We start from the raw sequence: 18,439 nt of genomic DNA on the forward strand, positions 1-18,439 counted from the left end.
GGCTAAAATTCCTACACCGGGAGGAGGAGGAGGAGGAGGAGGGGGTACCCCTTCATGTCGAAAGAGTTTTGCTAACTTCTTAGAGAATGAGAATAGTTTAGTTGTTACCAGATTTCCCTTTTTTTTTACATTTAAGTTTATATCTGGGTTCATAGTTTTGCATTACACTAAAGTGTGTGAATGTTATTTATGTTCATTTATTTTTATACATTTGTATTGCTATGAATGTGGCAGGTTGCGATCTTTTGAGTTACAATAAATAATAAATGTTCTAAAATATATTATTTTTATTATTCATTATTACAAACAATCTTTACACTAGAGATAGAACATGATTTAAAAAATTACTTTGCTGAATAACTAATTACTTTCACAAAGCAGTGAGTTACTAACGCAATTACTTTTTGAAAAAGAAGTAATTTGTAACTATAACTAATTACTTTTTTAAAGTCACGTGCCCAACACTGTTGACTGAACATTGAGTGATGAAAGACACTAGATCAAGATGGCGCACACTCAAAAAGATAGAGAGGAAAGCGATGTTAAATTTCCGTCCTTCATAAAACATTTTAGCACTTTAATAAGTTCTGAAATATGGATTAGGCTCCCTACTGGATAAACTTCATTTTCAAATTTTCAGAGGTGGAGTGGGCATAAGTGGCGATGTCCATATACATTTAGGTGATGCTCTTTTTGGACTTTAAAAGTAATGTACGTTCAGCATTTTACAATGTACTAATAGTCTCTAGTTCTTTTGTCTGACGTCACCCCAAGGCATTGGGGCGTAGACTAGCAGGGCTTCATGATCCTGAGCATTAAAAAAATAAAAATAAAAAGTGCTAAATGGCATATGGAAGATGGGCATCGACTGGAGCAAGAACACAGCTTTATTTGTGCACCTCATCTATCTCCTGGGAGCCATCATTGACACAATCCTCTGATAACTATATTTGCACTACTGGTCTGGACGTCAAACCGATTTGCACACTCTTAACTTTATTTGAACATTTGCACATTGTACTAATGTACACTCAGAGGTTTATTGCATTGCCCTTCCATTATAGCACTATTTTAATTTGGATTTTGTTTTTTTGTGACAATGTATCAAAGGAACATTCCACATTTATGTATAGGCACCTTGTTGGCAATAATAATCAAATGTGGAAAGGTCTTTAATATAGTAGTAATTTGCATTTCGGTCATCAAAGTCCAGACAAGATATTGTTTCATAATGATTTTACATCTGTAAATGAATAAACAATAAACTAAGTAGGTTTAAAATGGAGTGAATAAAGAAAGACACAAAAACACGTATTGATGCAGAAAGATTCCTTCATTTACCAAACAGATGCTCTTTGACATTGCATATTTGGTTGTCAATAATAAGTAAACATTGTGGAAGAATAAAAGAAAACTTGATTGTAATCCCGGAAATATGACACCACTAAAGTTTGAGCTTCTCTTACTAAGTCATTATAATTAGCAAACGCCGTTGTGATAAGAGCTAGGAGCAATTAGTGGAACACATCTCTGATGCAAACATATCCGTTCTCTTCTGTGCAGTCCTCGGTTTGCCATTCTCCATCTATAAGAGAAATATGTTTCAGCAAAACATCATTGTAGTGCGAGCAACTTTAATCACTGATTTTACGCACCGCTTTCAACGACCTCAGTACAGTCACCAGACGAGCCATCAGGCTGTGGTGGTGTTGCGCTCCCATCAAAGTTATCGAAATCATTAATTGTGCCATCAGTCCATATGTAGTCATCGTCCTGGAAGACAAATCAAATTGAATGAGTCGCATGTAAAGATAACAATTGCTTGGATTTACATCTACTGTTTGTTGGTCACAATCTATCTTGATTGACGTTATTTGAATTGTACAGTGAAATTGTTGTTTGATATCACACTGAGGTTCAAGTGTGGAGGGCAAGGCCGGGTTATTGGACAATTAAAGAAAATTACAATTTATCCTGAAAGAAAAACGGGTTGTTTTGCAAAGTCAACTCAACACTTTATCCCTTTAATCCGCTGACAAGATTGAGTCTGGCTGGCACATTCATTCTGTATGTGGAAAAAAATACTTCTACCAAACACAAGAGGATTCAATTGGAAAGTACTGGTTAATGTCTCACCTCAACAGCATCATTGAGTCCAATCCAGAATTCGTCTTCATTGCCACCTGCTGAAGCCAATTCAGTAACAAATGCATTTTCTAGGGCACTGTGGATGGAAACCAAGTTCGATTCAAGAATATTGCAGACGCTCTGATGGAAGAAGGGAGAAAATGTTGTTACTCATTCAGATCCATCATATAGCAGGCAAGACATTTTGATCAAAGAGTTCAATCAACAGACGGATAAATACAAAGCGCAGTAAACTGGCTGCTATCACAAGCATTTTTATCCATACCTCTGCATCTGCAAAGGACCTCGTCTCAGGTTGGTAGATATAACAGTGACAGTCCAATCGAGTCCAGCCTTTGGGACAGTTATTATCTGCAACACAATTGTTGTTTTATGAAGAAAATGTCGTCAGTCAAATCTGATGTCAATTATGACAAAACCAAGAAATAATTTATTTGTGATAAGTATAGAGTCACCTTTGGTTTGAACCTTTTTGAAAGACCACTGTGAAGAAGAAAAGCATACTGGTTAACATTACACTGCAGAATATTGACACAAATGTAGACAACACTTATGAGTGTTTAAGTCAGTGGATGAGATTTTGACTTACGACTCCAGTCAACAGTCCACTCATCCCACAAAGGAGGAAGAACAAGCGTAGAGCAAATGCCATCTGTGCAACATAAGAAAAATGCATCATATTTATAACAATAAATACATTCACATCTCACCATGTAAGACAAAATACAGTACATGTCATATGAAATTGAGTTTGAAAAGTAAGACGTAAAGTTACCTTTGCAGTTGTGATGTTTGATGCTGAGAACGACAGCAACGATTCCTTTTATATGCTGGGTTGGCAGCCTTGGAATGTTGACGGTGTCAAATCATGTCACATGACACATCAGACCAGATACGATAATTAGCACGCATGCAAGTCATGTAACCAAACAAAAAAAAACAAAACAAAGAACCTTTATTAGTGCTGTTTTGTCTCTGCCAAACAGGTTTTAGACCAGAGTTAGTCAGTGGGAAATCAACTCGGACTAATTGAGGAATCTTTCTTCATCTGAAAATTATAGGTAGTAGATAGTAGTCTATCATTAGGTCTTAATTACCATACATATTTGAATGGAAAAACAGCAACCACATGTCGGTAATTGAGCGTGTCTACTTGTGCTGTGTGTCAACTGTTTCTCACACTACATCGCTAACTTGAGCGATGCTCAAGAAAACAGCGTATATGGGAACCCTTTGCAACAAAACAGACAGGTGCTTCTTTGGACTGATGTTTATTGCTTGGAAACGGTGTTGTCACAATTATCTTGAAAAAGTAACTTCGACTGGTTACTTGCTTTGAAAAGTTACTTAGTTACTTTAGTGGTGACTTGATTTTAGAAGTAACCAAGTTAGATTGTTATTTTCAACAGATGCTAACAATCCTGCTTAACACAAAAATGACACTAGGTTTTGACACTTAATTGGAAGTGCAATTTTAACATTTTTTTTTTTTAACCATGTTTATTTAGAAACGTTTTCAATGAACAACATACAACAAGCAGTGACAATCAATTTCTGGTAATTTTCGGCTTTCCAATGTCACCTTGACACACAAGACAAAACATGCACACACACACACATCCAGAGGAAGAAACAAAAAAAAAAAACAAAAAAAAAACAGGAAAATTAAAATCACAACATAAAGAACTGTACATCAATTTGTACATTTGTATAATCTGCATGTGTACAGTTTCCATATATATAAAGACAAAAACACCTTGAAGTACTTATCCAAATTTTCCTTTTTTCAAAGTGGGGTGGGACGTCAGACTTCCATAATTTTAAGATACATCTTTTGCCTATTATCATGCCATAAGCAACCACAAAAGTCTTACCATGACCCAATTTTTGCAATGCATCCGAGAAACCAAACAGATCAATCATGGGGTCAGGGTCAATGGTTATTTTGAATACTTGAGAGTACCATTTAAATATTGAAGACCAAAAATCTTGAATCCTTGGGCAGAGCCAAAATTGATATGCTAATGTACTATCCGCTATCTTACATCGTTCACATAGAGGTGATGTTTGTGGGAATATTTTGTTTAACCTCACCTTTGAATAATGTAACCTAAGAACTACTTTATAATGAATTATCTGTAGCCTAGAGTTAACAGAACATTTTTGAATGTCACTCAGCGCTCTCTGCCATGTATCCTCCCTAATTGCAATATTGAAATCTTCCCATTTTTGCTTAATCAACGACGTGGAACGAGTATATTTGCTCAAAAAGAATTTTACTAACGAAGAGATTAACCCTTTGGATTCTGGGGGCCCCATTAATATTTTAAACAAGTCATTTTCCAGAGGGAGACAATTAAATGTTGGGATATTTTGTCTAACATAACTCCTCAATTGTAAAAATCTAAAAAAAAAAAAAAAGACCTTTAGGCAAATTGTATTTTTTTTTGTAATTGTTCAAATGAACAGAATTTGTCTTCAATATACAAATTTTTAATTCACTCTACACCAATCCGGCTCCATTCTATAAAAACAGGATCTATAAACGATGGAGCCCAAGCATGATTATGCCACACTGGAGCATGTATGGTCGTACTAGGGAGATTTCAGAATTTTCTAATCTGCAACCAGATTTTCTGAGTATGCAGAATAATGAAATGTTCTCCTCTCTGAGCGGACAATGGCCTAGGCGAGGAAAAAACAATTGCTCTAAGAGAGGTTTTTGGGGCTAAACTATGTTCTATTGTCAACCAAGAGGGAACATTGTCTCATGACACCAAGTCTTTATTAATCTGCCAATACACCATGACTCTTACATTAGCTGCCCAATAATAGTAAACACGGCAGGCCAAGACCGCCACATTCCTTAGGATGTTGGAGGTATTGTTTTGCAATTTGATGCGTCTTATACCCCCAAATGAAAGGCAATATAACAGAGTCAATCAACTTAAAATACTTTTTTGGGATATATACGGGAATGTTCTGAAATAAATAAAGAAATGAAAATGGCAATGCCATCAGCATAAAGTGATATTTTATGGTCAACTCCCCCAATCATTATGGGTTTAATGAGTGGATTTTCTCTTATGCTGATGGCCAAAGCGAATAACAGCGATGAGAGCGGGCACCCCTGACGAGTGCCCCTCTCTAACATAAACGGACACGATCTATCTTGGTTTGTAACAATTGAAGCAGAGGGGCGTAACTGAACCCAGGATACAAAGGATTCACCTAGGCCAAATCTTTCTAGAACCTTAAACAGATATCCCCACTCGACCTGATCAAACGCCTTCTCAGCATCTAGATATAAAATAGCTTGTTTTGAACCCAATGGAAATTTGTAGTATGTTATATCTAGCACCCTTCTAGTATTAAAAAAAGAATATCTGTTAGGGATGAAGCCAGTCTGATCTTTATAAACAATGGACTCAATACATACATTTAATCTATTAGCAAGTATTTTCGTAAAAATCTTACAATCAAGATTTAACATGGAAATTGGACGATACGATGCAGGATTTGAATCATCTCTATCAGGTTTTAGAAGCAGGGTTATATTTGCGTCATATAAAGTGGCAGGAAGTGATTTTACTTCCATAGAGTGTAAGAACATTCTAAGCAGGAGTGGGGATATCTGTCCAGTGAACTTTTTATAGAATTCTGGTCCATACCCATCGGATCCGGGGGCCTTCCCAGAAGATAATGATTTAATGGCGTCTGAAACCTCCGTCATGGTCAGACGTTGATTTAAGGCCTGGCATGAGGTATCGTCCAATCTTGGAATAGGGACATCCTTCAACCAGGAGTCCACATTCCCTTGAGCCTGTGACCTGTACAACTCCTTATAAAAGCTAGCAAAAAGTTCATTTATTGACTTTGGGAGTGTGAGTATGTCTCCAGCACTAGATTTAATTCTACGTATGGCCCTACTATTTTGTTGACCTCTAAGTTGTTGAGCTAAGAGAGTATGCAGCTTGTCCCCAAGCTCAAAATAAGGCACACGTAAACGAGAAATTTGGGCGCCTAAGCTTGTTTTGTTAAAATTGTATTATATTCATATTTAAGTGTAATAATTTCTTACAATGTAAGATTGCAATTGTTTTGTCTATAAAGTGTTTCCAATTGTGATACCTTGTCATCAATCTCCCGCAGCCGAGAATTTCTCATTTTCCTTTGTGAGGCCTCATATGAAATTATTTGTCCCCTCAAGACCACTTTAAAGGTTTCCCATAAAATGGAGTCTGACGTGTCCTTGGTATTAGTGAGAGTAAAATCCTCAATTTTTTGTGTCAAGTATTTACAGACGTCTGGGTCATTCAATAAATATGACTGCAATCTCCAAGTTGACCCTCTTTTTGGCACATTAAAATCAAAGACTACACTAGTCGGTGCACGGTCCGAAATCAAGATGTTATGGTATTTATTATTAATAACATTCGGTAGGAGCCGAGAATCTTAAAAAACAAAAAAAATAATAATAAATTCGGGAATAAGAATTATGCAATTTAGAAAAAAATGAATAATCTCTATCTGTGGGATGTTGTAAACGCCAGACATCCACTAAATTGGTAGAGTAAATAAGACCATTCAAGGCTACAGAAGCATTTGAAGGTGCAGATTGTTTTTTAGAAGATCTATCCAAGTGCCAATCCAAAACCACATTATAATCTCCTGCGATTATTAGAGTGGTGTTTGCAAAATATGGAATTTTGTCAAAAACTTTGCGAAAAAAAAACCCCTGCATCATCTACATTCGGACCATAAATGTTCACTTATGTAACATGCACAGAATACAGTTTTCCAGTTACAATCAAGAACCTTCCATTAACATCACTAACAGTTTTTTCATGTTCAAAAGGAATGTTATTCTTTATTATAATAGCGACCCCTCGTGCTTTACTTGAAAAAGTTGAATGGAATATCTGCCCCGCCCAGTTGCATTTCAAACGTCTCTGATCCTGTGGTCTAATATGGGTTTCTTGTAAAAAACAAATATCTGAAAACAGAGATTTTAATTGTGCAAAAACTTTAGCCCTCTTAATAAGGGTACCCAAACCCCTCACATTCCAACTAATCATAATGACCCCCCTATCTTTCTTATTAGCCACTGTCATCAAAAGTGATGGTTCCTATTCTTTGGTAAATATTCCAAATCAGTACTCCATGTGAACACAAAAAACAAACATACAACAAATATACAAGACATAGACAGAATCCTTCCCCCCACCATGCCCTACTTTCCACAACAAAGCAGGGCAAAAAAAAAAAAAAAGCCAAACTAACATCTATCTAAGGGTACTCCGAACAATACTTAGTAATTAAGCAACTAAGCAGTTAAAACACAATTAACTACTTCCTAGTGTACTCATCCGAGCAGGAAAAAAATCAAAATAAAATAAAACACCTAAAGTATATTGACCTTAAAAATATAAGGCACCAATGTAGCTTTGAAATCAACAAGGAGAATACATCCAACTATACTCAAAAACAAGATGTATTTACTTTATCTTAAAAAAAATAAAGTAAAATAAAAATATCCAACTTTACAAAATGTTACCTGGAACGATCATTCAATATAACCAGAGGACTTCCAAAGACCGAATGTAGTTCACATCACATCATCAGTGTTCGGCGCCAAAGTTCTCTTCAGTCATCCTTGTTGGTCACCAAGTTGTCCGCGAAAATCTTCGCCTCCTCCGGTGTGTTGAATGTAGTTGTCACGTTGCCATGGGTAACCCGAAGACGCGCAGCATAGATGAAACCCGTGCGATGACCCGCAGCCTTCAACTTCTTTCTTGCGTCCTCGAAAAGTTGACATCTCACGATCTCAATAGGGAAATCCGGGAAAATGTGGATATGGTGTTCTTTGTACCTTAAGGGAAAGTGTTCCATTGCCAACCGCATGATGAGCTCCTTGACGTGGTAGCTGTGGATCCTCGCTATCAAAATATGAGGCCTGTGAGCAGGCCTAGCTGGCTTGCTACCTAGCTTGTGTGCCCAATCCACTTCAACAGGCTTCGGAAAGTGCCCATTCCCAAAAAGACAGGGCATCAACTTTGACACTGGATTTCCAGATTCAATATTTTCTGGCAAATTCACGAATTTAATGTTCTGTCGTCTGGAACGCGCCTCCACGTCGGTGACTTTTTCCTGCCAGGCCTTGTTAGCTTCTTCCAGCTGCGCGGCCTGTTGCTCCAGTTTTGCCAACCTGCAGTCATGATCACTGGTTGCTTCTTCCACCGCAGACAAACGCCCTTCGTGCTCTTTCAAAATGGCCTGGTTTTCCTCCAGAGCCGACTGCAAAGCATTAAATCTCTCGTCCATTTTCCGGCTCATTTCCCCAATAGCATCAAGCACGGCCGTAGTATCGGCAGAGGACCCAACAGCTAGCCCGGTTAGCATGTTGCTCCCGTGCGCTTCATCTGCTTCTTCCGTGGGTTTTTTAGTTGGACACGGTTTCTTCGGGGCCATATCCAATAATGGTCGACAGCTAAACTCTTAATCAACGTTAAACATCCGATGCCTTCACATTTAAGGTGTTTTAATCATATAAAACTCAGATTGTCGGAGGAGCACCCTACAAACACGTCTACTCGCACATGCGCGCCGTGTCGACCCCCAATTTTAACATTGTTTTAGAGTAAAGTTTGTTTTTATGGGAAATAAACTAGTGCTGTCAAAGTTAAAGCATTAGATAATTAATTAATCACACAAAATTATTGCATTTATCATGTATTAACACAGATTCATCACACTATTAATTTTTACCCCAGATGTTCCTTTAGCTGACAGCGGATTGTTATGTTAAAGGTTGCACAGGTTGTTGTTTGAGCAATAAACATAACAATACGCATTAAAGTAAAGCATTTATTAAATGTTTGCATATAACATTCAGAATATTTGTTCATTTCAAAACTATTGGGGACATTTATTTTAAATTATACAAGTAATTAACTGATTAGAAATAGAGGAGGATGAGCGTGTGTAGTGGATCAAAAAATGCTGAAGACGTTCTCATAATATTAATTGTCAAAAGAATGAACAACATCCATCCATCCATTTTCTTGACCGCTTATTCCTCACAAGGGTCGCGGGGGCTGCTGGCGCCTATCTCAGCTGGCTCTGGGCAGTAGGCGGGGGACACCCTGGACTTGTTGCCAACCAATCGCAGGGCACACAGAGACGAACAATCACCCACACTCACAAGAATGAACAACAGGTGCTCTTTAATTAAATTTGGTGGGCAAAAAATGCCCACACATATAAACACACATATAAAATAAAAGCATTCTTTTTTTTACCTGACCCATTTAACTATTGTATTGTAATAGCAAAATTTTGCATTGATAATGGATATTGTTTATAAAAATAACGATTAAATTGAAGACCTCCTGCAGACCTTCTCTTTAAAGTAGTGCTGTCAAACGATTAAAATTTTTAATCTGATTAATCACACTTTTTAATTTTGATTAATCAGCTAAATAACTTGCGGAATATAAAATACCGTAATATTTTGACAATGCATTTTATTATCTTAATGTCATTTGCAAACATTGATTAAATGCATGTACGCAATTGCATGCATGCGTGTATTGCTCAAAACGTAACAGCATCATATCAATTGGGTGCAATTCAGCAATTATAAATTAATTAAATGCAAATTACTTTTGTTTTATCTATAAAGTCCCGTCGGGGTGTTTTTTTGAAAGCGAAATTGACCACCGAGCACACCAACTGGAGTCACCCCGCTCATCTTGGAACAACAAGCGTAGGAAATGCCGTGCATTGACCTAATCACTGACCTGCGCAGCCTTCAATGTAACCATCTGCGGTTACTTTCAAGGCTCAAGTGCGGTAAAAAAAATAGTGTGATTAATATGAGTTAATACGTGATTAATGCGACATTTTTCTGGGATTAATTAATCTATTAACGCTTTAACTTTGACTTGTTAAGCTTGATGCATAATGTGCAGCATCCGCCCCGTTATTGGCTGGCAACCAGTTCAGGGTGTACCCCGCCTAGGAGAGAGCAGGGTAAGTAGTGCCAATTTTTACTTAAAGTGTCTTTTAGGCAAGGGGGTTGCAGGAATGCCTCCAACTAAAATATATTTATATAGTTTAGGATGTTGTGCATAACTGGGATCAATCACTTTGGATCTTCAATAAACTGTTTGAGACTAGCTTTAGAAAAAAAAAAAAAAGTGGTTTTGTGGCACAACTTGCCCCCAGTGTGGGGTAGGTTGTGTCATGAGTCACAATACAGTGGGGTCAATTATGCCATTGATAACTGAAGTAATAAAAGATCATTTTAATCTCACAAACGGTTATGTTATATAAAAGGAAGACAAATTCAATACAAAACTTTGATTTGCAGGTTTCAGAGGCCTTTTATTCTTTCATTCTTTTGCTTTTCCTGTTTTGCTTCTTTCTTTTTGCCTTCTCCAACTCCATCTTCTTAGGTGTGTCAGTCACAATTCTTGTTTTCACCTTCTTTCTTTTTTTTTTTTTTTTTTTTTTTTACAATTTGGTCTTTCTTTTTGAGGATTTTAGCAAGGAAAAAATAACTTCTGAAGACACATAACCAGGAACAAAGAGATTTGGCAGTTGGTGAGTGCTCAGGAGGGTAAGCCTGAGCCTAGTTTTTCTTATCCCTATTTATTTTTTATTTTTTAATGGCTATCCTGCAGATTTTTATCTCCTTTCCAATCTGACGTATAGTCTTCCCCTCTTTCACTGCTCTTTCATATTCCTCAAGAGGAGTTGAAATCCTGTCTGTTTTCCTTTTGTATCTAGTGGCATGGTGAATTTTGGTCAAAAATTAAGAATGGCACATACTTTTAGTGTCCTCATGTAAGAATACAGTTTACAACAATGATAAAATACAATATACTATTATCGAGTAAATAGTCATAATTTAGCAAGATAAGAAAAATACTTCATACTACAGAAACATCACAATTACCTTATATTACATTTCAATCCTCATATCAGTGTATTTAATCATGCCGTTTTCAAGTAAATGTTGCTAAAAAAAAACAATGGGGGCAACATGGTGGTCACTGGGTCACACACTGCAGAGGTCGTTGGTTTGAATCTGGGCTTGTCTGTGTGGTGTTTGCATGTTCACGCGTGGGTTTTCTTCAGGTATTCCAGTTTTCTCCCACACCCCCAAAACATGCGTTGTAGCTTAATTGACCACTAATTTGTCCATGCAGTAGGTGTGAATGTGAGTGTGAATAATTGTTCGTCTATGTGTGCCCTTTGATTGGCTGATGACCAGTTCGTGGTGTACCCTGCATACCGCTCAAAGACTCCTGGGATAGGATTCCGGCACCCCTCACGACCCTATTGAGGACAAGCGATTTGGAGAATGAACTGATGGATGGACTACTGGTAAAGATGTTTTTTGCCGCTTTTTCTAGCATTTCCAACTGCTATGCCAACTAAAATTTGACTTGCAACAAAAACGGTGAAGGAACAGTGTGTCGAAACATTATTCACGTTGATTAACTTTGCTCTCATCTAGTTTTCCCAACCAATTAGATGCCGTGCCAGACTATGTAATGAGTTCCTCATTGTTGAGCAATCACATAGCTTAGACAGGTGTGTTGTTGTTCGCCTCTGTGCGTGTCAAGTGTATACTGTACAACAAAAGAAAACAGATCAGGCTGGTTGCAAGGACCATCTCTTTACAAGGATCACTGTTTCCAAGCTGATCTCTCCCCGTCAATATTTACATCAGGTTCTTTTTCCATTCCTAGAATTTGTTTGCAGATGATATAATTATGAAGCTCCATATGTTTGGAATTGGCGTTTCTCACTGAAACAAATCTCAGTACCTCTCTTCATGATTTTTTTTATTATTGTATCTTAAAACACTATAGTAAACAAGAGAAAATGGCCTAGATTGGGTGAGAACTATTACTAATATTATTACTGTTGTCTGTTTTGTTCTTTTGTTTGTAATATTTGTTCACTCTGTCTTATGCCTTGGTCAGACTACAAGAAAACAGCCCGATTTTAGCCCGACCGACGTGTCATGGACAAACCATGCAGGGCCGGCGCTAGCCATTTTGGTGCCCTAAGCATAAATGTTTTGTGGTGCCCCCCCACTCCGTCCGCACACCCCATCACCCCTCCCCTGGTAGAAATGAACAATATCTGAGTATTTGTCAGTTTTGCTTTATTAAACAAAATAACTTGTAAGTAGGGCTGGGTTTGAAATATCGATATATCGCTATCATATCGATACACCTTTTCATATCCCAATATCGATACATAAAACCATGTATCAATATATCGACCCCCCCATTTTTGTCAATTTATTTACACAGCCTGTGCTGTGGTTGTAATTTATTTAAATTATTATTTATTGTTTTTATAAGGCCATGTTAAATGAAACAGATTGATGTAACTGCAATGGATTCAATTCCAAATGTAAATATTCATATTTTTAATAATGCATTAAATTAGAGCAAGAAGTTTCTACTCTTTGCAGCATTGGTACTTTTGACTGTCTAAAATATGTGCTGCATGAATTCCTCAACTGAACCGAAAATCGTTGTGAATCATGAATTGAATCGGGCCCTTGTGAATCGAATTAAATCGATTCTGGAAATCTGAATCGATACCCAGCCCTACTTGTAAGTGTCAATATTGAAGTTTTAAAAATGTTCACAAAAATAAGTGATAAATAATAAGTCTTTCTAAAACTAACAATGACACCAAATACTCAACTAAATAAAGCTAAATGAATTAAAATAAAACTCAATGCCACTACTATTAACAAATAAACATCTGGAAAGAAACAAAGTGCAAGCAAGTTAGTAGAGGCCCTACAGAGGCACATGTCTCCATTTCTGGGCTGCGAAATCGGCTATCAGGTCATCATATGACAGCTTTTGTGCAATTTCCGCATTCATGTTAGGGTATGAAATGCTCCTTGAACATATTGAAGCATTGATCCTGTATTCAGAAATACAAGACAATATTCAGGGATTCTACAATGAAATATGGTTTTGAACCAACCATGGTACAAACATTTTCTAAATTGATTAGGATTATGGTATTGTGCAGGCCTATATTTAAAACACAGGTACATGAAAATGTTAATAATCTACCTTTTTAGAGAAGGACTGATAGGGCACTATGTAAAAATTCTGGAAATAATGTTAAAACTATGAATATGAAATGAGGAAATCTACTTAGCCTTAAGATGATTATTATTATTATTTTCAAATTCCACTTTTACCAGTACATGCCGCTCTTGGCCGTTCCATATGAAACAATATTGTCTCGTCACATTCCATTTAACATACCGTATAATGAACGTGCTGGTCACAACCATTCCACTGCGGCGGTTTGGAGTGTTTTGTTTTTTTGTTTTTTTTTTGCTAACTGTGGTCATGTAAACGTAGCTGCTACAAAATAAACAAATTGTCATTGTCATACCTGCAAGTGACGCGCGAGCATCATCTCATTGTTTTTTCTTTTCCGCCCCCAATTCTTGGTGCCTTTTTGATGACATGTCCAGATATCCAAGAATAAACTTCTGCCAAATTTGCGATTGAACGCCTCCCCCTTTCCCTAGTAGTTTGTTTCGTTGGAGCAAAAGTGCACCCCGCTACCATCCCCCTTTCCCTAGTAGTTTGCTCCGTTGGAGCAAAAGTGCACCCCGCCCCCCTCCCCCTTTCCCTAATAGGAACAAACTACTAAGGGAGGGGGGGCACCAGCGTAGACCAGCGATACCGCTCGTCGAGTAAATAATTCTACGTTATGTTTTGTATTTATTAACATGCTTTACAAGCTTTTATTTTAAATATTAAACACTGATATTATAATTACTAATATGATTATTTTTACGGGCTTGATTTGTTTTTTGGTGCCCCCTTACCCCGGGTTTTCACTGGATGCGGTTGCGGTGCGGTTGCGGTGCGGTCCGGCGACGCAAGCAATTAGATTCCATTCATTCGAATGGTGCAGTTTACACCGCTTGCGGGTGCGTTGCGTGTCGCCTTCCGCAAGGATAGCCTATTTTCTATTTTTGCCGGACGCCGCAGCGGTAGGCCTCCGGCAAATGGCAAGCTAGCACAAAACACATCGAGCGGGACAGGAAGACAGAGGCAGTTTCAAAATAAATTTCCGGTTACCTTTCAGAATAAAATACTCGCCAGCTCCTATTTCTCAAGTTTTTCAGCAAAACGTGACGTGGGCGTCGCCGGGCCATGTGCTCATTCACGGTTTAGACACCAGCGAACATGGACGAGGAGAGGTTTATATTGGAGGTGGAAAACCACAAAATAATATATGACACGGCACATCCTTTTTATAAGGACTGTAATGTATTGTGAGTTTGATGTTCGCGATTGCTTGTTGTGCCCGTCTCGCTTGCCGTACTGAGCGGCAGCCGGACCCGGAAGACAGAAATAAAGAGTGGACCCGCACTGACCCGACTCTCGTTATTAATATACTTTACAAGGACAACCAAAAAAAGGATGCTGCATGGAATCTCATATCTTTCTGCTTCTCTGTTGAGCAGACTTTCTGTATGTTTGTCGTTGTGAAATGCCACATGATCGCGCGCGCGCGGTCCCGCGAGACACGTTGGGAAGTGGGCGGCGACGGAGCTGCCGGACCGCAGCTGTGCGGAGCCGGTGTGGATTGACAAAAAAATTGACCCGTCCGGAGCACGCAGTCAAGACGCACTGCACCGCAACCGCACCGCAACCGCATCCAGTGAAAACCCGGGGTTAGGCAGTTGGTGCCCTACGCGCAGTGCGTGGTAAGCGTATGCGGAGCGCCGTGTCTGGGGGCATGTCGTAAACGATTTTGGGTTGTCTTGACGTAGCGTCGCCCGTGTAGTGTGACACGTTCAACGATTGGTCGCCTGTTGTCCGGGCCGGTTCACGACCATCACGACGAAAGTCTAGCATGTTAGAATTTTTGCTCGTCTTGACACACAATGTGACATACCTACGTTGTCGTCTGTTTGGTTCCACAGCTTTGACCAGTAGCGAGAGGGAGCAAAACGTCAATCACTGAACACTGAACCGCACTTTATAGCTCAATTAATTAATTAATTAATTAATTAATTAATTAATTGGTAGGTATCGGTATGGTATTGGCCGATACTGCAAAGCTGGGTATCGGGATCTGTATCGGGGGCCAAAAAACGGTATCGGAACAGCACTAGTTTAAACCAATGCTCAAGTCACCATATAAAAGGCATCAAAATAATAAATGATGTACTTCTATTCCCCTCAATACAATGCCAAGGAATCGGATCGTGACTCGGAATCGGCCGATCTTCAAAATGAGGTGACTCGGGTAGAAAAAAAAAATTGATCAAGACATCTCTACTCTGTTTATATTATCAATGTTATGTCTGTGTACCATTTTCAAGATAGTACTTTGTTCGTGGGTAAAAGAAGATGGCTGAAAGGCAGTGTTAATAAGGTAAAAAGCTTGATTTTTTTTTCTTCTTCTTTATCACCACCATAATAATGAGGAAATTTAGAGCCACAAGATTTCCTTTTAAGAGGAGCACATGTGTTAGGTTGTATGCAAACGGGGCGGCACGGTGGTCGAGTGGTTAGCACGTCCACCTCCCAGTTCTGAGGACTCCGGTTCGAGTCCAGGCTCCGGCCTTCCTGGGTGGAGTTTGCATGTTCTCCCAGTGCCCGCGTGGGTCTTCTCCGGGTACTCCGGTCTCCTCCCACATTCCAAAGACATGCATGGCAGGTTCATTGGGCACTCAGAATTGTCCCTAGGTGTGCTTGTGAGTGTGGATGGTTGTTCGTCTCTGTGTGCCCTGCGATTGACTGGCAACCAGTCCAGGGTGTCCCCCGCCTACTGCCCAGAGCCAGCTGAGATAGGCGCCAGCACCCCCCGCGACCCTTGTGAGGAATAAGCGGTCAAGAAAATGGATGGATGGATGGATGGATGTATGCAAACGTGTACACAATAAAGATGTTTCGCTTTACTGCCGCTGTTAACAATGAGAGAGCACATTTGTGCCATTTATAACACACAGTGCTTAGTGCTTTCAACATCATCTGTCCGACAGCAACTTCTTGACTAAAAATATCAGCCAACTAAAACTACAACAATTTAGATTACTAAGCAAATTCAAATGTATAAGACTACAGCTACAAACCAAATAAAAAGTGCTGTTGAAAAAAACACTGGCAACAGGGCACAACTAACAAACTGGATTTGTCGCATACCAACCATACAGTACATTACTGTCTTCAATGCATCAGGGAGCGTCCATCTTTCTGTCTCTGGGTGTAATTGTGAGAAAACAACCTGGCACTCCTGATTGGCTGGAAATAACTAATTGGTCTGTCACAGAATAGCACCATCTTGTTATGATTAATCTAGAAGGTTGAATGACAATAAACTCAAATCAACTTTATTTTTATAGCACTTGAACAGTGCTGTACATAAAACATGAATATTGAAATATGGATTGCAGACCACTGCACACTGTTCCACTTTTCAATCCATCTCACTGACTTGTGTCAGTCCATCTGACCTCAAGCCCAGACAAGGTGGCAACATTTGAGGGAGTTCAATTGATGGCTTTTGGTTTGCATTGTCAAGTTTCAATATGCATTTGTAGAGGTTGTTATTTTCTTAGAAAACCGTAGTGTGTTCCAACAATTCTGTAGTCACTCACCGTTGAAGTGTTTTGGGGAGATGCCTTACAGCCTTAAAGCATAATATCCATCCATTTTCTTGTCCGCTTATTACTCACAAGGGTCGCGGGGTAAAGCATAATAATAAATGGAAAAAAAAATACATAATGTAAAAAAAATAAAAAATAAAAAACAAAAACATATAATGCCCTGTGGGTTTTGCCTGTGTTGGCTGCACATGCTGCAGTGCTTTTTTATTTTTTTTATTTTTTTTATTTATTTATTTATTTTTTTTTGCTGCAGTGCTTTCTGGTGGAGAGGTACACTGCTCAGTGGTTTGTTTTGTGTCCAATAATTATTTTAAAATATATTGTACATTTTTTTCAACTAGAGAATGGAATTTCTGGAGAAATTGCATGTGAAGTCTGCGAGGCTGAATAAAAATTATGGAATTATTTGGAATGAGAATGAATGATATTGAATGATATTGAACCACATAGAATGCTATATATTACAATGACCTGGAAAGGGCTAAAACTCGATTCTGATTGTGATTCTGGTTTGAATCCATAGAAAAATGTAGAAGTAGTTGAAGGAGAAAGTTTTGTGGAATAATAAAATTTATAAAAATAATAACATTTGTGGAATATAGTAGAAAATAAGAAAAAAAATGGAAGCAATGAAACAATAAAAAACCAAGGAACAAAGGAAGCAACAGAACACTTCTGAGTCACTCCCTGTTGGAATCAGGTCACTTCCCATTGATTATATGCTGCATTTGAGGATGGTCGGAAGTCAGATATATCCGGGTTGTTTTTTCCCAGTTCTGACCTGAAAGCCTTCGAGGCAAACATAAACAACCAAAATGGCGGCTAGTGATAAATTGCTTTTTATTTTGGTCCTCAAAACTAATTTTGACCTCTAGAAAACTTACCTTTTTGCAATTTTGCTTCATTTATAGTTTTAATCTTATTTCATAAGCATTCCATACGGTTAAGTAGTTGACCGTATAATTTAATGCAGGGAGGCAATACTGTCACGTACGTTGCATTGATTACGTGGAGTTATGTCGAATATTTATGAATGAAGAAAGCGATTTAGTTTTATACTCGAGTACATTGTGTTTTGCCATTCAGAGTGACGTCATGTTGTAGTCTGCCGGTGAAGTCGGGGTCCTTTTTTTCTTCCGACTTCGCAAGTGGAATTTCCAAGTTCAAGGAGGCGTTCCTGTCCACACTTCCTGGTTTGAACTCAGTAAAGTCCGACTTCCGACCATCCTCGAATGCAGCATTAGGCCAAATCAACATCACTTCCTGTTGATATCAGGTTACCCCCTGTTGATTTTGGGCCATTTCCGGGTTTGTCAAGACGCGATCTGTGACCCCTGCATGATCTGTGACGTGCATGCGCAGAAGTTCAGCCATCTTGGATAACTAACTACGGCTACCATATAGGTCAAAACACTTTCAAACATGCAAAATGAAATAGACATTGCGAAAGGTACATTACAGGTGCACATTTGTTTTTGTTTATTTTTTAAATTTTAATCAAAGCAGTGTTGTACCCAAGCATGTCTTGTACGAATAGTAAAGATTTTCACAGTACTGTGTTGGAGCCATTTTACAGTGTTCTTTGTTTTTCCTTCTCTTCAT

General features: G+C 38.5%; 1 protein-coding gene across 1 annotated transcript; it reads right to left on the minus strand.

Moving 5' to 3' along the window:
* Positions 1-1,314: 1,314 nt before the first annotated feature.
* LOC144015617 (echinoidin-like) lies at positions 1,315-7,837 on the minus strand. The gene is made up of 8 exons (XM_077515764.1): positions 7,706-7,837; positions 2,924-2,991; positions 2,738-2,800; positions 2,604-2,631; positions 2,414-2,499; positions 2,137-2,268; positions 1,656-1,773; positions 1,315-1,585 (listed from the first exon to the last, which is right to left on the minus strand). The coding sequence occupies exons 3-8, from the start codon at positions 2,798-2,800 to the stop codon at positions 1,515-1,517; spliced, it is 498 nt and encodes a 165-aa protein (XP_077371890.1). The 5' UTR covers positions 2,924-2,991; positions 7,706-7,837; the 3' UTR covers positions 1,315-1,514.
* Between the last annotated feature and the right edge of the window lie 10,602 nt (positions 7,838-18,439).

The sequence above is a fragment of the Festucalex cinctus genome, chromosome 3, assembly GCF_051991245.1.
Source record: "Festucalex cinctus isolate MCC-2025b chromosome 3, RoL_Fcin_1.0, whole genome shotgun sequence".
Classification (NCBI taxonomy): domain Eukaryota; kingdom Metazoa; phylum Chordata; class Actinopteri; order Syngnathiformes; family Syngnathidae; genus Festucalex; species Festucalex cinctus.

Bases quoted from the DNA above. Each gene is read 5' to 3' on its own strand.
- LOC144015617 (XM_077515764.1), bottom strand. From the start codon at position 2,800: ATGGCATTTGCTCTACGCTTGTTCTTCCTCCTTTGTGGGATGAGTGGA. The intron at 2,632-2,737 runs GTAAGTCAAAAT...TCTTCTTCACAG, and splicing joins GTGGACTGTTGACTGGAGTC to TGGTCTTTCAAAAAGGTTCA. The intron at 2,500-2,603 runs GTGACTCTATAC...ATTGTGTTGCAG, and splicing joins CAAAAAGGTTCAAACCAAAG to ATAATAACTGTCCCAAAGGC.